The sequence below is a fragment of the Microtus pennsylvanicus genome, chromosome 1, assembly GCF_037038515.1.
Source record: "Microtus pennsylvanicus isolate mMicPen1 chromosome 1, mMicPen1.hap1, whole genome shotgun sequence".
In the NCBI taxonomy this organism is placed as follows: Eukaryota; Metazoa; Chordata; class Mammalia; order Rodentia; family Cricetidae; genus Microtus; species Microtus pennsylvanicus.
In genome coordinates this window covers 62,006,452-62,028,486 of record NC_134579.1, presented here as the reverse complement: position 1 = coordinate 62,028,486, position 22,035 = coordinate 62,006,452, and the positions used below count along the sequence as shown (strand labels likewise).

The following is a 22,035-nucleotide window of genomic DNA, read 5'->3' as shown; positions in this document are numbered from 1 at the left end:
TAAGTGGTATTGTGTTTTCCCAGAGTGCCTTGTGGAAGGCATTTATTTTTTCTACTGCATGATTTATTTCTGTCCTAAATGGTACTTTTTTATTTTACCTTGATTTTTGTATGTGTGTGTGTTATTTTAAGGGTTTTCCATTATTTTTTTTCCTTTTTCTATTGAGGAGGTGGCAATGAGGTGTGTGTGTGTGTGTGTGTGTGTGTGTGTGTGTGCGTGTGTGTGCGCGCGCATACACGCGCGCATGCACATGCAAGTGTGTATGTGTAGTCATTTCTCGCCTTCTACCATGTTGGAGGAGGCCACTAGTTAGGCCACTTAGCCCTGAAATAATCATACTGAAACTATATTAAATAATATACTGCTTAGCTCTAGCTTCTTATTAGCTCACTCTTACATCTTAATTTAACCCATCTGCATTAATATGTGCATCACCATGAGGTCATGGTCTACCAGCAAAGTTTCAGCACATCTGTCTCCAGTGGCAGCTCCATGGCTTCTCCCTGACTCCACCTCCTTTCTCCCAGCATTCAGTTTTTTCTACCTAGCTCTGTTCCCCTATAACTCTGCTATAGGCCCAAAGCAGTTTCTATATTAACCAATGGTATTCACAACATACAGAGGGGAATCTCACATCACTACCACGTGGGTCCTGGGGTTTGAACTCAGATCCTCTATCCTGGTATAGGTGCATTTACCCATTGTCATCTCCCTGGCTGTGGGGATTTTCTTTTTACAGTTGTCAGTAGCCCTTTATTTTTAGTTACTTTTAGGCCTCCTGTTAGTTGTGGTTCTATCAAGTAGTAATCTCATGCTTTGCTGCAGTATTTACATGATTGTAGTAATGGGCGTTGTCATTGTGAACATGTGCTAACACACCCAGCTCATGAGTCACCTGCTTTTGGACATTATTAATTTATGTACATTTGCTTAGAAAATCAGTCATGCTTGAAAACAGCCAATTTCTTTTTCATAGCCATTCTTTCCATATATCCTCTGAGTGGGATGCTGAAAAATGTATGTGGGCTGATAAAAAGATTTTAGTGCATATTTCTAAAACTGGACTATGAAAAAAAAGTTATAAGGAAGTTTATCTAGAGAAATAAAAAATAAATTCAGAACTACAACAAAATTTATCTCAGAGAATTATCCTGAGCTCTAAATTTGTTTTTAATGACGTGCTAAACTGAAAACATCTATGGCACCAAAGACAGAGCAGTGTGTAACACAAAGGTGCTCTGGAAAAAACAGTAGTATGGTAACAAAACAAGAACAATCATTCCAAACACTTAGACTTGATATCCTTCTCCTGCCGTTTCTTAAAGACTGCCTCCTCTAGCCCAGTCTGACTTGTAACCTGCTGTGTAGTTTGAGGATTTCCCTCAACTTCTGATCCTCTTGTCTTTGTCTCCACAGTGTTGGCAAGCACTCTGCTAGCCAGGCTGTATCCCCAGTTCTGGTTTGTTTGAGATAGTTTCACGTGGCTTAGTCTGGCCTCTATCTAGCTCGTGTGTACTATTCTTGGAAGGTGACTTTGACCTCTGCCCTCCTGCCTCCACCTCCTGATTACTGATGTGTGCACTATTCCTGGCTTTTAAAGGTAGAGTCAGGAGGATGTTGTAGTATTTATTATAGCAGCCCTTCTTACTGTTTTACCGATTGTTCTTTTATTTCAGTTCTCCTTTCTGTTTAGAGAGCTGCTGTTTGGTCATCCTTTCAGATTAGCTCTGCTGGCCGCAGGTTCTCTTGGTTTTTCTTCATCTGGAGATACATTGATTTCCTTCTTCTATCCCTGAAGGGGTTTTTTTTTCTAGATGCAGTTCTGGGGGAGCAATTGTTCTTTCAGCATCTCAAAGATGCCCCACTTTTTCTGTCCTCATGGTTCACAGTGTGGTATTTACTGTCATTTCTATTCTTTCTCGTTTTCAAGATTTTTTTTTATCTTCAGCTTTCAGATGTTTAGATATGACATATCTTAATGTCATTTTTCTTCTTTTTAAAATTTGGGGTTTCCTCATTGCCTGAGTCTCTAAATTTATTGCTTCCAAACTGAGGAAGCTCTCAGTTGGTGGCTTTTCCAGGCCCACCCTCCTGTTCTCACAGAATGCTAATAGCGTGAGGACTCTTAGAGCTTTAGTTCTACAGCTCTTTTTAAGACCCTGCTCATTTTTTTCCTACTTTCTGTCTTTTGTTCTGAATGGAGAATTTCTAGTGTTCTACATTTCATTCCATTGCTTTTTTTCCTAAGATTTATTTTTGTGTGTATTTGTGCCCATGAGTGCGGGTGCCCTGGGGGCTTGAAGCCTGTGATCCCTCTGGAGCTGGAGTTAGAGGTAGTTGTAAGCCACTTGACATGGCTACTGGGGACTGACCTTAGGTCCTCTACTAGAGCCACGAGCACTCTTAACCACTGAGCCATCTCTGGCCCCCACCTTCTTCTGTACCCTCCACCCTGCTGTTAGCCCCTCCGTTGGGTGTGCTTGTTTCATTCAGTTGGTTTATTTTTTCAGTTCAGTTTCCATTTGTTTTTGTTTTAATCTCATTTCTTTCTGACAGTTTCCGTTTCTTTGATGAGGCTTTCTGTTCTTCATGTGTTCCAAGGGAGTTTATGATTGCTCACTGAAGCATTTTCCCAGTGCTCTAACAGCTGCCCCACCCACCTTGTTTTCTTTGTCACTGTGACTTGGTGTTTCTGGGGTGCCAACTGGGCGACTTGAGCTCCATGTCAGGAATGTGTTGCTCAGGACAAAACAGCATAAGTAAGCAAAACAACAACAGCGAAACAAAACAACCCACGGAACTTGCTGCTGCTGTCTTGTGAGGTCCCTGCTTTTTAATCTTTCAGAGTCTTCTCATGTCTGTTTTATGTATGATATTTCAGAATTTAGTTGTATTAAGCAGATGGAATAAGGAAAATGATATCTGTCCAGAAGCAAAAGTAACTAACATTTAAAATTATATAAATTTATAGCTTTGATTTTTAATTAAAAATGAATCTAAAAAAATAATTCACAAGTTTGTATAAGTGATATAACAAGTGAAATACTGTTGTTTTAACTTTCATGGGTTAATGTTAATAAACAAAAATTAATTTTACTTGCTTTCTACCTCAAAATTATCAAGGAATGGCATAGTGGTTGAAAGCAAAAATGAAATATGTAAGCATAAAGTACTTCTACAGTCTGGCAAATTTATAGAGAAAGTTTCAAAAGTGTGACAATCATCGTCATCAAGTTATCTTCATTCAACAAAGGCGACTTTGTGTTCCTTCTGTTTGATAATTGGGCTGCGGGAGCAGTCTGAGCAGTGCTGTGGTTTGTTATGTGGCCGTACTTCTTTGATATGGCACTCTAAGTACTTGTCCTTCCTTAGGAATTTTGTTTTTAGTTGATTTAATATTGAACTGTGTATTTTAGAAGTTTTTGGAAGTTTGTATTTACTGTTTCTTATGAAGTTGCTCGGCGTTGAAAAGAATACCCCATATAGAGAGTGTTTGTGATAGTCTCAGGCCCTCTTCCATCCACAGTAGTGAATGTTCACATAGAAAGTGATGGTACGGTATGTGGCTATTGCATAATGGCCTTTATTTGGTAAGGATGATGTCACCGTGTGGGATGGCCTGAAGCAGTTATTAAAGAACACAAGACTTTTGAGTGCTAGCATTTCTTACTAAATACCATTCTGCTGAAACATTGTGTTTGGACTGAAATAAACTTAGATTTTCCTGGCTTCTTACTGAAATTTAGAGAAGTAAATCTTGTGTCACACTTTTATAGCTGGATTGAATAAAATATTAAAATATTTTTTTCCTTGGTAAAAAAAACATGGGATTAGAAAGGGGAAAAGTTGTGAGTTTCTGTTACATGTACAGAATTTTGAGATTAAAGTTCAGGGATGCTTTGGATTTTTGTAATGTGTTACTCAGTTTGTTGCTGAAGCATGCAATAATGATTACTAGAAAAAGCTATAATTTTAAAGATTTTTAATGTCCATGTTATTAAAAGAGACTGATTACATTTCCTTTGAATCAGACACATTTGGTATTTTTTATTATTGTGGTAAAATGCATAGCTGAATTTATTATAATAATATAAAGTAATAGTAATTATTATTAGTTTTAAGTATACAACTGTTAGGCATGTTGTCATCTCTGTGTCCATTCTCAGAATTTTCATCATCCTAAAGTGATGTAACTTTATCCATCATACAAATACTTTTGATAGCCAGGCAGTGGTGGCGCATGCCTTTAATCCCAGCACTCAGGAGGCAAAGACAGGCGGATCTCTGTGAGTTCGAGACCAGCCTGGTCTACAGAGCAAGTTCAGGACAGGCTCCAAAGCTACAGAGAAACCCTGTCTTGAAAAACCCCTAAAAAACAAACAAACAAACAAAAACTAAAAAAACTAATACTTTTGATTCCGTCCCCCTCCTGTCCCAGCTGCCAGTACCCATTCTACCTAATGTCTCTGACTCAGGAACCTGCGTGACCTGTGTGGACAGAATCCCGCAATATCGTCCTTTGTTGTCTGGCATGTTTCACTTAGTTCTGTGTAATGTTTCCAAGGGTCATCTGTGATGTACCATGAATCAAAATTAAATTCCTTTCAAGTTCCAGGCTAGTCAGAGCTATGAAGCAAGACCCAGTCTTAAAAGACTGAAGAGTGGTCTGTTGCACACATGCAGCACACTTTGTTTTCCCATGGTGTACAAGGTTGTCATGACTCAAGACTCAGAGTTTAGAATTACTGTAAAAGAGCAGGTCCCCACAGTTAAGTATCACTGGTACCTAGAACTGAAAATCTGGGGAGGATTAGCCCCTATGAATGAGAGAGAGGGGAAATGAGTACACTATGAGCTGAGTAATATGTCCCTATAACTGCCTAACTGGAGACATTTGTGCTAAGAGCAGTACACGCTGCCCAAATGAGAGGTTTAGAATGTGTCCTTTGATTTCTGTTTTGTGCTTTAAGCAGCATGCTCATAGAGAATAGCTACAAGTCTGAACTCTTGTGTGCAAGTGAATGGTGAGCTCAAGCTGATCTTTGTGGGCATAGAGAACCTGTTTGCCTTGAAAGTACTTGGAATGATTGGCTCAAGTGAATTTAATTTACCACATACATCGTTCTTTTATCAGGTGTTACCAGATCAATGTTCTGATATTTTTCATGAGGATGAAGAGAAGATTGGGGTGAAAGAGAGTCATTTGATCTTGATAGGAAGACATAATGATCTCTGGCACATTCAATAGGAAAAACAGACACCAGTCCGTTAACAAAAATTGCTTCAAGCAACTTAGGAAGGGACAAAAATGGTTATTGCATCAAAGGACAAAATAGAAAAAAGGAAGAAAACAGACAAAATTGCAGACTTCTCTGAAAATAACTTGTTTAAGCTAAATGTTAGCAAACTACTTATGTGTATTTTTTCCAAGATTTAAATTAGAACCTAGTGCTTTTAAAGTTTTTTCTTCTTTGCTATCTTATTTGAAGGAAGCAGTATTATCTCAGTCAAAAATTATTTCTGTACCTTATAATCTTCATAGTCTCAACCAGAAGTGGAAAAGTTAATAAAAACTGGCTAGAGAGAAAATGCCTTGGCTGCTGGAGCTGGGGCACTCAGTTGGTGAAGTGCTTGCTGTCTCAGCTGCCTTTCTGTCGCTGGAGTAAACTGTCCTGACAAAAACAACTTAAGGAACTTTTGGCTCACAGTCCATCAAGACAGATGTCATGATGACAGGGTCAGGAAGAAGACAGCTAGCTATGAATGCTTCCTTTCATGCATGCACTCTTTTAGGGTGGTCTTTGCACCTCAGTTAACCTGTGAGTTACTCCCTCATAGGCTTGCCCAAAGGCTTGTCCCTAGGTGATTCTAGATTCTGTTGACAATCAGTATTAGCCATCACATCCCACCCAGTCCTTAGAGTCTATGTAAAAAGCTGAGTGTGGTGGTTCAGGCTGTGAGCTCATCAAGTGCAGTGAAGGGCCAGTACAGGAATATCCCTGGGGCTCAATGGCCAGCTGGCCTAGCTACCTAGTTTCATTATGAGCCCCAGGTCCCAGTGAGAAACCCTATCTCAAAAAATAAGGTTGGAGGCTAAAGACATGGCTCAACAGTTCAGAGTGCTTGCCGGTCTTGGAAAGGACCTGAGTTCTTTGGACTCCAGGCTTGTCCTCAGAGAGTAGCTCTTAGTTCCTAAAATCATAAACCGTTAAAAGTAGGGGGAAAAAATGGACATAGTTCTCTGTGACAGTAAAGGTCTGTGTGTTTGGGTTATTCACCAGAGAAGACTGTTTTGACTTGGGTTTAAGCCAATGGAAAATCTTTATTAATCGGCCAACGACTACTCTGGGTGTTCAGGATCCCAGGGTAGCTCTGAGCCTTTCTCCAGATGAGCCTTTAAGCACAGAAACCATGTCTTGGGTTGATATGCTTCAATTAACAAGAGCAGTTGGCTAGAAGCAGAAGTACAGGAGCTAAAAAGCAAGGTTAGTACATTAGAGACTTTCCCAGAACTATATGGACTTTGATGGATTAGGTCTTTGTTTTTAGATTGGCAGGTGGTGCTGTTTACATGCTGAGTGTTACAGCCTGAATGGCACTTCCATTATGGAGTCAGTTGTGCTAAGGTCTGGGGCTCTGTTACGCTGTAGTCTTAGGAACTAGTAGCAGGAGGGTCAGTAGCTCGAGCCTGTCCTCTGAATAGCTTGGGCTGAGCGAGAAAGAAAAGACAGTGTACTTCTTGTGTGGTAGTCACTGATAAAGTGCCCATGTTCCTTCAAGCATCCTGTAAACAAAAAGACTTGATCAGCAGTATTCAAAAGTTTTTTTTTTTAAATTAACCTTAAACTTTGGAGACCCAGCCAGTTTTCACATACTTCTTTCTTTTTAAACAATTTAAAGCCATACTTTATTTTATGTATAGCAGTACAGTTTAAAGTAGCACTATAGCAAAGTATGGTGGCACATGCATTTAATTGTTGTGCAATGTTTTACTCTTTTGTCTTTTGGGGGGCCCACCACCCAGCTCCCAAATAAATCGCACACAGAGACTTATTCTTAATTATCATGTCTGGCCTTAGTTTGGCTTGTTGCTAGTGAGCTTTTCTTATCTAAAATTAACCTGGCAACCTTTTCCCTCTGGGCTTTTATCTTTATTATTTCTGTATATCTTACTTTCCTTCTTACTCTTTGGCTGGCTGGGTGGCTGGCCCCTGACGTCCTTCCTCCCTTCCCAGATTTTTCTTCCTATTTATACTCTGCCTTCCAGCCCCGCCTAACCTTTCTCCTGCCTTGTTATTTGCCGTTCAACTCTTTATTAGACCATCAGGTGTTTTTTAGGCAGGCAAAGAATCACAGCTTCACAGGGTTAAACAAATGAAGCATAAACAAAAGTAATACGCCTTAAAATAATATTCCCCATTTAATTCCAGCACTCTTTAAGTTCAAGACCAGCCTAGTTTGCATAATAAGTTCCAGGCCAGGCAGGACTATCATAATAAAACCATATCTCAAAAGCAAACAAACAAAGCACTATAATAGAATGATTTTATATAGTTCTAAACAGAAGAAAACCCCTTCTCCAGGAGTCGGGGGATGGTGATTATAATCAAAATCCATTGTATTACTACTATGAAATTCTTCAAGAATTAATACAATACTTTATCTAAAACCCCTTCCTTAAAACAGATTTTTTAAAAATTGGTTTTCCTAAGTGGATCCATAGGACAAGTGTATTTGTAACTAGTCATGTCTGATTCTATTGCACTAATAGTCAGTGGAATAAAAAAGCAAGCCCAGCTTTTATTTAGTATGTCAAAGGAGTAGCACATGTTGGAGTCTTCGGAATGCAAAAGCGGTTCTTGCTTTAATACACAGAAAGTGAACTCATATGTCTACTGTGAAACAACTGAGTTGTAGGTAGAAAACCAGTACTTTATGTCCTTTGTCATGAGTCATGTGTCCTTTTGCCTGCATTCCACCCTTTTTCGTCACCTAATATGGCCCTCTCTTGGTTACACTCACACTTATACATGTTTACATATATTTATTATTGGCAAGGTTGCATTTGAGAGAGAACATGAAGTTTTTTCTTCCGGGCTTGAGCCACCACCTCACTTAATATTATACTCCCAGGTCCTTCTATTTCCTGAAGATTCATGATACCATTTTTCTATACAGCTGAGTAAACATTCCATTTCTGTGTGGGTCACACTTGCCTACCTATTCATCTGTTGATGGGTGTGTAGGCTGGTTCCATTCTATGCTCTTGTGAACAGAGCATCAATAAACGTGGATGTGAAAATATCTTTGTGGTAAGATATAGGGGTCTTTGGGTCTGTGCCAGGAGTGGTATAGCTCATCATATGGTGGTTCGCTTTATAATTTCAAATATTTCTTAAGAAATAGGATTCACAGCATATATTTCTGGCCCCTGTAAATTGTACACAACCCCTCTGGCACAGTGCTGCAGCTTATATGCCCCTCGGATGGTTTGGCCAGACAGCCTTTGGTAGCACCTCAGCATTCCAACTTCCATTAGCTAGTTCTAAAGCCAGTGACAGATATTGGAAGCTTTGATATACTAGAGCTCTGCTTCCAAGAATATCAATTTCTGCTTTGCTTTTCTATTGCTGTTTAATATAATGCTTCAAAATTTTAGTGGCATAAAGCAACAAGAACTTAGTTAATTCTGTAGCTTCCTTTAGTATTAGTAGCTTCACCCCTCCCTTAGTGACATAAAGCATCTGTCAGAAACTGTTCTGCAGCTTCCTTTAGGGTTAGTAGCTTAACCCCTTCTGTCCACCCAAGGTACCTTGTCATATATTTCTGTTTCACAGGGTAAGAAAATAGCTGATTCCAGAATCAGAGTAAGAAAGTTTTGAAATAATTCTGGAACACTTTGTGTCAGAATGTTAGCAAATGTTGTTGCTACTCTTGTTTTGTTTTGTTTTTTTAAAGATGCATTAGAAAAATGGAGGAACTAACTTGAGGCGTTCCAGGAGCCAGATGTGGGATAGTATGAGCACCAAAATAAACAAGGCTTTTACAGAGTAGGTTGTATAGACAAGTAAAACAAAAAGTTATGCAACCATGAAGACAATAGGCTAATAGATAGATAGATTGCTTGGATATTTTTAAATAGTAAAAGGGATACCATAAATTAAAAATGTTTTAGCCAGGCCTGTTGGCTCACACCTGTAACCCCAACACTGGGGAGGCAGAGTGATCTCTGAGTTCAGGGCCAGCCGGGGATACAAAGTAAGATTCTTGTCTTGATAACTTGGAAAGACAGTGTTAGAGTTGCTGTACTTTATCTTAATGCTTGTTTGGAAATAAATGCCTCCCCTTCTTCCTTTCCTCTTTGTAAAGTCTTGGTGCAGGGATCTTCCTACTTCAGCCTTCTGGGAAAATTATGTTTTCAATCTGGATTATGTAATATTTCTTCAATCAACAACAACAAAAATAAAGGCAGAGTTGTATCTTGGCCCCTTCAGTATTTCTGTTAATTGTATTTGTAGCCTTATATAGATGCTGCTCTAAAGAGGAAGGATATACTGGCTTTTATTTTTTTTAGTCCACAATTTAAAAAAACAAATTACTATTTATTTTTTATGTGCATTGGTGTTTCATGTATATATGCATGTAATGCATGTATGTCTGCACCATGTGCATGCAGTGCCCTTGGAAGCCAGGAGAGGGTGTCACATACCTCAGGTTGGAGTTATAGGCAGTTGTAAGCTACCATGAGGGTATTGAGAATTGAACCCCAGGCCCTTGGAAGAAAAGCCAGAGGTCTTAACTGCTGAGCCATCTCTTCAGCCCCATGCAATTTTTGTTTCATGCATTCATCGTTTTTTATTGAACACCTGTTATGTCCTTCCTGACAAGTATATAGTATACAGAGCTGAACAATACAGTCTCTTCCCTCAAAACACACTCACTGTTCACTGTGTGACATGGTAACTGTGGTAAGCAATAATGCACGTTTCAAAATAGCCAGCAAGGCAAACTTCAGATATCCCACCATAAGAACAGTAGGTGAGCAAGACAATGCATGTGATAGTGAGCTTGACAGTCATTCCAGGATGCACTGTGGAGCAAATCACATTGTGCCGCATAAATGTATACAATTGTCATCTTTCAATAAGAAATAATATTAATTATAAAAACTTGCTTGTGAATCTGAAATGACCATTCTTATGCTCTTGAAGACTATTTTAAACTATTGGTTTGGGTTTTTTTCTTTACTATATTTAAAAACAAAATGAATACTTTTGAAATGAGTTTAATGTTGATGATGTGCTTTTGTAAATAAAATAATCAGAACTTTGATTACAAAAGAGATTATTTAAAGCATTTTTCACTGAAATACTTCTTTTTTAATATTTTAATTGAAATAGACTTACATCACTTCCCCCTTTCTCTCTCTAGCCCCTCCCAGCTGCTTTCCCTCAAACCCCTTTTATGTCCCCCTCCAATCTCATTGTTAGCCTCTTTTCTTTGATTATTATTGTATACATGTGTATGTACATACATGTATGTACAAAGATACACACACACACACATATATACACACACATACATATACAACCTGTTGAGTCCATTTTTGTTGGTGGTGTATACATGGTTTCAAGCTACCCACTCTGCTTTGAACAACCAATAAGTGGCTCAGTCCTAGAAGAGGGTAAATTCTTCTTCCAAAAGTCATTAATAGCTTCTAGCTCATTGTTTATGGGTGGGACCCCATGAAAATTTCCCCCTTCCATGTTAACTTGTTTATTGATAGAATTGTTCTGATCTTATTTATGCAACCATTTCTAGGACAGAGTTTTTCACAGCCGACTTCCTGGTATTCTTCATCTTACAATCTTTCATCCTCCTCTTCAGAGATGTTCCCTGAGCCATAGATGCAGGAGCTGTGATATAGATATATCTATTGGGGCAGACTCACCATGATTTGTTGATCCTCTGCCTTATCTAGTTGTGGTTTCTATGATGGTTTCCTTTGCTGGAGAAAGAGGCTTCTTTGATGAGGGGTGGTCCTACACTGATCTGTGAGTAAAAGGATAGTTTTAGGATGTAGTAAGGAATTCTATTGGTCTAGCAAAGTGGCAGTAGTAGACTCTTTTCTAAAGCCAGTGAAGCTGGCTAGGTTTCCAATATCAGGCATGATTTCCCTTCTGTTGAGTGTGTCTTGTATCCAATTAGACAGCTGTTGGTTGCTACCAGTGTGCTCCCACAAGAACCATAGACAGCAAAGTCCCAGAATCAGGTGTTAGAACCCTTTTGCATGGTTGGTCAGGGTAGTCCAGGTGACTTCCAAAATAATATAGATGATCAGTCTAGCCCTTGGTGGCCTCTCAGGGGTTGAGGGTGAACCTTGATTGCTGAAGATATTGAACACTTGAGATTTCAGATCTAACCTGAAAGACTTTTCTAACATCCATGGTTCCAGAAAATACTATACAAACTGCTAAGGGGGGGAAGCTATTAAATAGTACTACCCAGCCGCACTGCCTGTGAACTTGGACAGTTACCAGCGTGGCAAAACATGCATAAAGGTGTAATAAGTGCCTCTCACAAGCCAGTGGAAATATTTCTTTATAAAATTGTTTTACATTATTTCCCCCTTCTCTTTCTTCCCCTGCCCCCAACTCTCCCATGTATGTTCCTCACACTGTCTTTCAAATTCATGGCCTCTTCTTTTTAATGTTACATATATAGAATTGTGCATGTGTACATGTATGTGTATTTCTAAATGCATAAATGCAACCTGTCAGTCTGTGTGTTACTTGTGTGTCTATTTTAAGGTGTTGGATAACCAATTAGTGTGCTCTTACTTAGGGAAGACTATTTCTCCTGCTTTCTTTAGTTGCCTTTAGTTTTTTTTTGGAGGGCTGAGGGCTCTTGAACTTTCCTCTTTCTGTGTTAGCATGTGTATATGTGTATTGGTGTTGTTCATGTGTAGGCATCCATGTTGGTAAAACTTCATGGGTGTGTAGCTTCTGCCATTTCTAGGAGACACAGTTTCACAGTAAACTTCCCGTTCCTCTGGCTCCGCAGTTATCCCTGGACCTTAGGTAGAAGAATTGTCTTTCAGATGTATCAGTTCTGATTGGGTTCCACAACTCTGCATTTTGATCAGTTGTGAATTTCTGTAATGATCTTTTGTCTATCACAAAAAGAAGTCTCCTTGTTGAAGGATGAGGGGACCACATCTCTCCAGTTAGACCCTGGAGAGCAATCAAAATATTTCTTTTATTCATTGACGCTTTCATGGTTTCCCATGCCAAAAATGTTCTTGTATTTGTGTCAGGCCTAAATATGCCTTTTTTGCCTTGCCTGGCTGAATAAAATATCCAAAGACTATAGCAGAGATTGGTGTAGTTGTTGGCTTACATCACTGTCATTAGTCAAAAATGGCATTTGGAAGACCAAGGCCACATTCAGGATGTGATACAGAGAAGTAACTTAATAGCTTAATTGCAAAGTTGTTTCTGATCCAGTCTGTGGCTTTTACAGTACTTGGCAATCTCAATTAGGCTTGCAGTCTGGAAAACAACAGATGACTGGTTCTATTGACAGGGAGATGGTAACCTCAGAGGCCTGTGCTGTGTGTAAGTGTGAAGTCAAGGGGCTTGCTCTAGCGACACAATGTTCTTTTATTGAACTTTACTGAAGGATAGGGAAACTATCTGAAATATTTTAATAGAGATCTTTAAATAATTATGTTAGACTTTTTTTCCTTTTGTAAAAGCAAAGAAAAAATAGTGAACATATATTAGTTCTTTGGTGTGCCAGTGATCATGACAACTTTTGATGATATGTGATTTGGGGAAAAGTTGATATTTGTTCATTTTTTTGATATGTCAAACTTGGGGAATTAACTTACGTTTCCATTTTTTGCATTTTATTCCATATGAAAAAAAAGTTCTCCGTGAGTGATTTGGTTTGACTCAGAGTAGGCATAAGAAACACTAATGGAGGAGATGAAGATAAATTAATGGATTCAACATAAATATGGACCGAGAGAGGCATTTGCTGATAGGATTAGGTTTGGAAAGCGAGAAAGAAGGCTGTCCAGAGCAGTGGAAATATAACACACTAGCAAATATATGATGTTTTAGTGATGTAAAATTAGTCCTTAGTAGTTAAGAAATGAGCCTCTTTTATGCTTGTAATCCCTGTATTTAGGAATCTGAGGCAGGAGGATCTTAATTAAATTCCAGGCCAGTCTAAGCAAGACTCTGTCTCAAAAACTAAAATAAAACAATGTAAAAACTAAGAAATCCTTTCCTGTTATGGTGAAATAGGCAAATTTCAGGTATTCAACTTGACATACAGAATCAGAGATTTTCTAAAAATGGAAATTTCCTATGGCTGTTAAAATTTACTGTCTTTATTTCCTAAATTTGAATCTTAATAAAATCAGAAATATTAGCTAAGGATCTACATGCACTAACATTTTGAACTTAACTAAAATCCTAATAGTAAAAAATAAGAAAACAGACAATTCAAAGAACAATGAAGTTACACCTTTCATGTGACCCTTTTGACTATTCAACTATTGTGGGTAATGTTGTTAAATATAAACCATGTTTTCCCACTAAAATCCCTGTCAGATAAGGAGTATAGTACACACCTGTAATCCCAGATCCCAGCACTTGGGAGTTGAAGGATCAGGAGTTCAAGGCCAGCTGTGGTTATATAGTGAGTTCAAGGCCAGCCTGGGCTGTCTGACACTGTACCTCAGAAAGAAAGAGAAATGAGGAGAGAGAGAGAGAGAGAGAGAGAGAGAGAGAGAGAGAGAGAGAGAAACACCAGATAGCAACAATAGTAAAAGAAAGTAATATACCCCTCTCTTCCAGCAGTTGATAGAAAAAACTGATAAAAAATGTTGGCAAATATTGAATGAATGTTACCAAATAAGTAAATGTGGCCTATAGACTTAACTGGAGCATTATATCCAGTGTAGAAGTCTTTTAAGACTCATGATATATTTACATAACTTGCTATTTACTAAATCAGAAGGCAATCTCAGCAAATATCATGGGATTAAAATCAAATATATTCTTTAAAAAAACAGTTATAGTCTATTATAGTTATAAATCATTAAGAAAATATAGCTAAGGGCTAGCGAGATGGCTCAGAGGTTAAGAGCATTGCCTGCTCTTCCAAAGGTCCTGAGTTCAATTCCCAGCAACCACATGGTGGCTCACAACCATCTGTAATGAGGTCTGGTGCCCTCTTCTGGCCTTCAGGCACACATGCAGACAGAATATTGTATACATAATAAATAAATAAATAAATAAATAAATATTTAAAAAAAAGAAAATATAGCTAGAATGTCTTTGGCAATTAATAGAATGAGTTAAATAATAGTGGAAATTCTAACAGTATCTTTAAAAATATCCTGATGAAGCTCTTATACTATATTGTTAAAAGCTTATGAAATTAAAAACAACAGTAATGGAGAGAATTTATAGCCTTTTCTACTTATTTTGTCTTTTTTTCAAGACAGGATTTCTCTTGTTGCCTTGGCTGTCCAAGTTTGCTCTGTAGGCCAGGTTGGCCTCGAACTTTGTCTGCCTCTCCCTCCTGAGTGCACACTGTTGTAGAAGCTGCGGGTTGCATTCCGCCACCCAGCTCCCACCACCAGCTAGCTTTACCCGAAATAACAACGCACAAATTGTATTCTTTTAAACACTGCCTGGCCCATTATATCTAGCCTCTTCTAGGCTAATTCTCACATATTAATTTAGCCCATTTCTAATAATGTGTGTAGCACCACTAGGTGCGCTTACCGGGAAAGATTCAGCATGTCTCACCTGGCGGCTTGCTTCATCGCTTCTGCCCGTGAGAGGGGAGCATAGCCTCTGCTCCAGAGAGCAGAGCTGTCGAGTCTGAGCTCACATCCTCTTCCTCCCAGCATTCTGTTCTGTTTACTCCACCCACCTATGTTTTAACCTATGAGGGCCAAGCTGTTTCTTTATTATAATTAACCAATGACCGTCCTCCATCAGCACACCACACCATTGCCTGGCTTCTTTTCTTTTTCTTAAAGACAGAGTCACACTATGTAGCTCTGACTGGCTTGCTGGCCTGGAACTATAAATTCACAGCAATGCCTACTTATACCTCCTGAATGATTGTAGCTTTTTTTTTTGTTGTTGTTGCTGTTTTGTTTGTTTTGTTTGTTGGTTTGTTTAGTTGGTTGGGTTTTTAGACAGAGTTTCTCTATGTAACAGTCCTGGCTCTTCTGGAACTTGTTTTGTAGACCAGGCTCAGATTTAAGGTTTGTGCCACCACCAACATAAGGTAGGGGTCTTACTATATAGTTGAGGAATTTATCCTGCCTCCATCCGAGATGGATGTCTGTTGAATTTGTAGCTTTAAGTGCATATACTTGAAAAGAAATAAGTAAAACTTAATGAGTTAAGTATCTCAATGAATTGGAAAGAAAGTAAAACAACACGACCCCTTCTGATAGGAGGGAGGTGATAAAGAACAAAGCTGAATAAAATGAAAACCACGTAGATGATGAACAGGCTAACTAAGCAATAGTTAATAGTGGGCTAGGGATGTAGCTAAGTGACAGAGTGCTTGTCTAGCATATGCAAGACTCTAGTCCAACCCCTGGCACTGAAGAAAGTCAGAAAATGCTATGGTGTTGTATACTTCTGATGTACTTGTCAAGAAAGAAGGTATAAATGACCAAAGCAAAAGAGTATGGCAGAGGAAGACACTACAGATTCTGTAAAAGCTCATAAACGCAGGGTATTATTAATAACTTTATGCCAATAAAATTTAAAATGCTAATAAAAATAGCAAACAGCTAGGCAAGAATGATGATAAAAATGCATGTCCCATTGAGAGAGGATTGAGTCAGCCTGGGCTGCATAACAAGGTCTCATTCTAAATAAACATAGAAGCTGAAAACAAAGCAAAAACAACAAGCTCCTAGAACATAATTTAAAACTGATTCAAGAAAACGTAAGGCCTAAATGATCTTAAACTATTAAAGAAATCTAATCGGTAGAGAAATTCTTCAAGGAAAACTCTAAGTTAATTGACTTTGCCAGCAAATTCAATGAGAGAAGTACAGTTTTGTCTCACCCTGACAGTTAGAGAAGTTATAATCCCAGTTCATTAGTGATGTTGTTTGTAAACTCTTGAGCTGCCCGTCAACAGTCTGATGTAAAGGATATACAGCCTCGGTACTATCACAAGGAGACTGGTTTGTCTCTTAGTTACTTTCCTCATTGCTGCAGGGCTGACAAAAACGACTTCAAGAGGGCTTCTTTTGGCTCACAGTTACAGGGACAGGTGGTGGAGCAGCCATGACAACAGGTGCTTGAGGTCTCTGGTCACGTTGCATCCAGAATTGGGAGGCAGAGGAAGATAAATAAGTGGTGGTGCTTGGCTCCTTTTCCCTGGTGTACTCCATCTGAGGCCCCACTCCATCAGTAGCACCACCCCCACTCAGGGTGGGCCTTTTCTTTTTGTTAAACCTTTCTGGAAGAACCCTCACAGGATACGCAGATGTGTTCTTTGGTGGTTCTAAATTAAACCACGTTGGCAGTAAATATTAGCCATCACTTTTTACCTCAAGGTTATTATAGAAGGTCTTTAACATTAGAAAATTAACTTTATTCTACATTAATAGAATAAAGGATTTATGAGGATAACAGTTACACAAAAAAAATAAAATAATGGCATAATGAAAAGTAAAAAGTGAAAATTCCTCTTGGGGCTCATTCTACTCCTAGGAGTTCTTTTTCACATTTTCTTAATGAATCTATGATGAAAGAAAGAAAGAAAGAAAGAAAGAAAGAAAGAAAGAAAGAAAGAAAGAAAGAAAAGAAAGAAAGAAAGAAAGGAAAAGAAGGAAGGAAAACTAATAAGGAAAATTTCATATTAATATAATAAAATATAAAGATCGTATGGTCATCTCAATAAAAGAAGAGAAATTGTTAATAAATTTAACACCATTGCTGATAAGGAAGGCAGGAAGGAAGGAAGGAAGGAAGGAAGGAAGGAAGGAAGGAAGGAAGGAAGGAAGGAAGGAAGGAAATCCTTAGCAAACTTAGAGGGTTTTCTTGGTTTCATACAGTCAACAAAGAAAATGGTTGAAAATAGAAACAAAAAGATACTTTTACTTTTATTCAACATTATACTGTAAGTTCTAACAAACAGGGTGAGGAAATTGCATAAATAAATGAGAAGCATGGAGGAAGAAACAAAAGTTTCATTATTTACAGAGCCATATAAATGTCTGAAAGGATCTGTAGACAAGTTATTTGAGCTAAAAGTTTACCAAGACTGTCAGAAAATTAACATATGATCGTTACTTCTATGTGTGAGTAACAAGTGGTTAGAAGTATGTTATTCATAAAGTAATAGGATCTGAGAATATACTCTCTGAGAAAAATGATGAGGCCTTTCTTAGAAGTGTCAAAGCTGTCCATTGCTGAGGAAATGAGCCGTGCTTTTAGAGTGAAAGGCCCGGTGCTGAGGGTGTTCTTCCCAGTAAACTCTCAAAAAGGGGTTCTTGGACATTTGTCCTTTCCTTCCATCTTGTTTGATGCAGAACCTCTTTGTTCGTTTCCCTTTCATATGCCAGACCCACACGCTTTCAGGGATTCTCTGATCTTCACTTCTTGTTTCCCTGCAGGGATGCAGGGTTGTAGCTGCTCACTCGCTGCATCCAGCTTTCTTGTGTGTTCTGGGATTCACACTCAGGCCCTCATGCTTGGATGGCAAACACTTTTACCTAATATACCACGCCTTCCATTCTGAGATTTTGAAAAGTTCACAGTTAAGCAAGTATAGTATGCTTATAATCCCGGCACTCGAGAGATTGAGGCAGAATGCTGTATTTAAGGCCAGCCTTCGTCAAAAAGTAAGACTAGTCTATAAATAAATATCCACTGTGTAAGCTCTGTGCTTCATTTTACTTGTTACCTGAAGTTTATTGCATCAAACTTAAATATTGAAGCATGTATTTTATCTACTTTTGTAAGTGGGTATCTGCATGAATGTCTGTGTAGCCTGTGTGTACCTGGTGCCTTTGGAGGCCAGATCAGATCAGGCCAATCAGATCCTATGGACAGGAGTTACAGATAGTTGTGAGCCACCATGTTTGTGCTGGAAATTGAACCCAAATCTTTGAAAGAGTAGCCAGGCTCTTTATTGCTCAACCATCTCTCCAGCTTCATGTTGAAGCACTTTATAGTTGACAGTAATAAATCCTTTTATTCCTCCAGCTTTTAAAATTGAATTGAATGGCAGTTGATAAAATAATTATTGTTGTACTTTGTATTAAAGAAATTCACGGTGTGATTGTATATAAAGTATTTCTCCTGGAATACATAAAATTATAAATAATTTTATATAGTGATATTCAGGAAGAAGAAAGGCTATACTTTCTTCAAAATTATTTCTGTGTGAAATTTGCTTTTTTTTTTTCTTTTTGCTGTTTCAAAAGGCTTTATTTTTACTTGATCCAAGACTTGAGAGGGTCTTCAGGGTGTTACAAAGCTGCCTAGTGGCTTCTTAAGAGGTTCGGTGAAGGTCCTGAGGCGGGCTGGTGCAGAGCAGAGGTAGGAGTCCCTCGGATGAAATTTGCTTTTATTTGAAATAAGCCAGATCATCTGGCACTTTTTTTTTTCTTTTGTTTTTCAAGACAGGGTTTCTATGTAGCTTTGGAGCCTGTCCTGGAACTCGCTCTATAGACCAGGCTGGCCTTGAACTCACAGAGAGCCTCCTGTCTTTGCCTCCCAAGTGCTGGGATTAAACACGTGCGCCACCACCGCCCGAAATTTGCTTTTATAAAATAACATTTTACAGTCACAGACACTTTGGGCTTTGACTTTCCCAAATGCACACAGTGTCATGAAGTGTTTTGGCGATATGTTGTTTTTTCTTAAATTACTACCACCTGGTGGGCAAGCAGGAGACTTCCTTAGGGAGTGTGTGACTATGGTTCTATGAAGAAACAAGAAGCAGAAGCCTTTGGACAATGATCACAACCTTTTAGCTATCAGAAATGCCTCAGCACCTTCACACATTGCTTTTGCTATTCTAGTGTGAACTTGAGCTTTAAGGAAGAGGAGACCCATTAGTAGGAAAAGTAGTCTCCTTAGCCGTCTCCGTACTGTTCAGTTGTCTGCTTCAGAGCAGCTGAGGAGGCTGTGAATGAGGAAATCATCCAGAGTACATTGACTGTAGAAGTAGACCAATGCTGGGAAAAGTCAAGTCTGACAGCAGAACAGTTCTCAAGAGAACAGAATGACATGCTTCTATTTATAGCATAAAATAATTTTGAAATGAGACAGAGGATGATTTTGTAAATCCTCAAAGTTGTGACTTAGAAGATTTAGTAAAAGAGTACATCAAGCAAAAATGCACAGAGAAGAGCAAATGAAGGAGACACAGCTAGATAGAGTAGAGGGAACGGTGGAAGGATTGAAAGAGCTGGAGGGCAGCAAGATGGGAGCAAGTGCTTACCAAGTGCACTCTCTACCAAGCCTTGGACTTCAGACTAGCAAGATGCATACAAAAGGAAAGTAATCAGACACTTTGGATGAGAAAGTAGTAAAGTAACATCAAGAAATTTCGGAGAAAAGCAATGTGCCTATACCTACGCAAAAAGTCATCTTCTACTGTGGTTCAAACAAGATACAGAATGAATTGTCATTCAAGCCCTCCATCAAGTTCTCTCAGTCAAGAGCTCACCAGGAGTTCCCAACAGAGACTCATGTGTTGTCTCCTTGTTTCAAGAGAAAGCTCCAGTGTCGGGCACACAGACCTGAAGCGTACTTAGTTGACTCTGGATAGACATGGTAGGGTGGTGAGGCGGCAACGCAGCCTTTTGTTCTCTGCATTCCTGAGCGTACCGCTTAGTCAGACCAGACCCAGGTTGTTTTTTTTATTTTTTTCTTTAGTGAAAGGCACAATTTCTGGTTGCCTTTCTCCCTTCTCCTGTCTCCCCTCTTACCTCCTTTTTTAGAAATAATAAAATTTATTAATGGGGGGATAGGGAGAGTGGGCACAGGTGTCCAAGTCAGAGAGCGAGCATGCATGTGCATGCCATGGCACACTTGTGGGCCAGTGGATAAATTCCAGGAGTTGTCTGTTTCCTTCCGCTGTGAGTTCCAGGGATAGAACTCAGAGTGTCAAAGTTTGTGGGCAAGTGCTTTCACCCACTGAACCATCGTATCTGGCCCCTAATCTCCTGTTTTGTTGTTGTTGTTTTAAGATAGGGTCTCTGGATACAGCCCAGGCCAACCTCAAACTCAGAAACTTTGTCTCAGGCACCTGGGTGCTAAGGTTACAGACGTGTGCCATCCTGCCCAGATGTTCTGATCCTTTTACCTGATAGCCATTGAGGACCAGTGAGGTAGCTCTTCAGGTCAGAGGCCCTTGATGCCCATCCTGACCACCTGAGTTCAGTCCCCAGGACCCACATGGTGGAAGGAGCACACTGATGCCTACACGTTTTCTTCTGGCCTTCCTATGGCTGCTGTGGCAGACATGCACATGTGCGCGCACGCGCTCACACACACACACACACACACACAAGCAAACAGTTAATTTAAAAAGTTGATAGCCACTTATGCTCTATTCTATATCCATTACTTCATTGGGAGTTGTAAAATAGTGATATCCTGGTTTTTTGTTTGTTTGTTTTTTCACCCATAACTAGGATGCTTTTATTTCATCATCTCTTTGATAGAATATCTAGGTTACTCTATGATATTTTTATATAGGAAAGGCAAGATAAGTGGTGGATTCTTATTAGTTCATAAACTAATGATTTAGTTTTCTGTCTCTTTGACGGATGTATCATTTATACTCATGTGAATATGGATGATGGATTTGATTCATTGAAATTCCTTTTTTGAAAAAAAAGTTTTTCAAATTTTAGGCTGGGCAGTGCTGACGTACGCCGTTAATCCCAGCTCATGAGATGCAGAGGCAGACAGATCTCTGTGATTTCAAGGCCAGCTTGGTCTACAGATCAAATTCCAGGGCAGCCAAGGATACACAGAAAGACCCTTTCTCAGAAAAAACGTTTTTTTTTTCTTTTTTTCTTTAATGTATGTGCATGCCTACCTGCCTGCCTGCCTGCCTGCCTGCCTACAGAGACCAGAAGAGGTCTGATCCCCTAGAGCTGGAGATAAAGGCAGTTGTGACTTGCCTGGTGGTCCTCTAGAAGAGCAGCAAACATTTTAATTACTGAGCCATTTCTCCAGGCCCTCAAGTACTATTTTTATTGAGGTTCAGATTGTGTCATTTGGAGCAAAGAAAGTTCCTGAGTCTATTTTAACAAAGGACTTTGACTTCTTTGGTAAAGAGTAGGGCCGTTGGGCTGAGGAGGTGGCTCAGAGAATAAAAGGTGCTTGCGGCCCAGCCCTGACAAGCTGCTCTCTGAGTCCCAAGGCCTACCTACTCTGGAGAGTTGTCCTCTGGCCTCCATGAATGCTTCAGGGCAGTCTGTCTGTCTGTCTCTCTCCCTCCCTCCCCTCTCTCTCATATCTACTTGGGAAGGTGCATTTGGGGGGAGGAATCTATTTGTTTCTGATGGTATTTGGAATTCAGTGATACAGCTTTGATTTAATGAGTGGCCTGTGTTTTAGTGTGTGTGGAAAGGAAAAAGGAACCATTTCCCATCAACAGTTTAAATGTTTAGTGGTTTGCTTGCTCAGTTAATATTTTAAAGTTTATGCTGAACCAGTTTTCACAATAGGAATTCTGGAGAATTCAAGTTATTATAAAGCATACTAACGAATTTCAGTAAAACAAGTTCCAAAGAATTGTCTTAAGCTTTTCTCTTTTGTTTCAGACTTGTCACGGAATCGCCTCTCAGAAATTCCTATGGAAGCATGTCACTTTGTCTCTCTGGAAAGTCTTAACCTATACCAGAATTGTATTCGGTATATCCCAGAGGCCATTCTAAACTTACAAGCCCTGACATTCTTAAATATTAGGTAAGAATAGTACTCCTTTAGAAAAAGTAGTTTTATGTGATCT

The 22,035-nt window shown here is 39.2% G+C and overlaps 1 protein-coding gene across 18 annotated transcripts in view; it reads left to right on the top strand.

The window, feature by feature from the left end:
- Positions 1-22,035, top strand: part of Lrch3 (leucine rich repeats and calponin homology domain containing 3) — a 106,904-nt gene that overhangs the window by 16,356 nt on the left and 68,513 nt on the right. For all 18 annotated transcript variants that reach the window (XR_012910031.1, XR_012910034.1, XM_075966090.1 and 15 more), the window contains exon 2: positions 21,848-21,992. Coding sequence is in view for 16 of the 18 variants with exons in the window: in XM_075966090.1 (XP_075822205.1) it covers positions 21,848-21,992 (145 nt within the window). In the remaining 2 variants the exon portion in view is untranslated. The remainder of the gene's footprint in view (positions 1-21,847; positions 21,993-22,035) is intronic.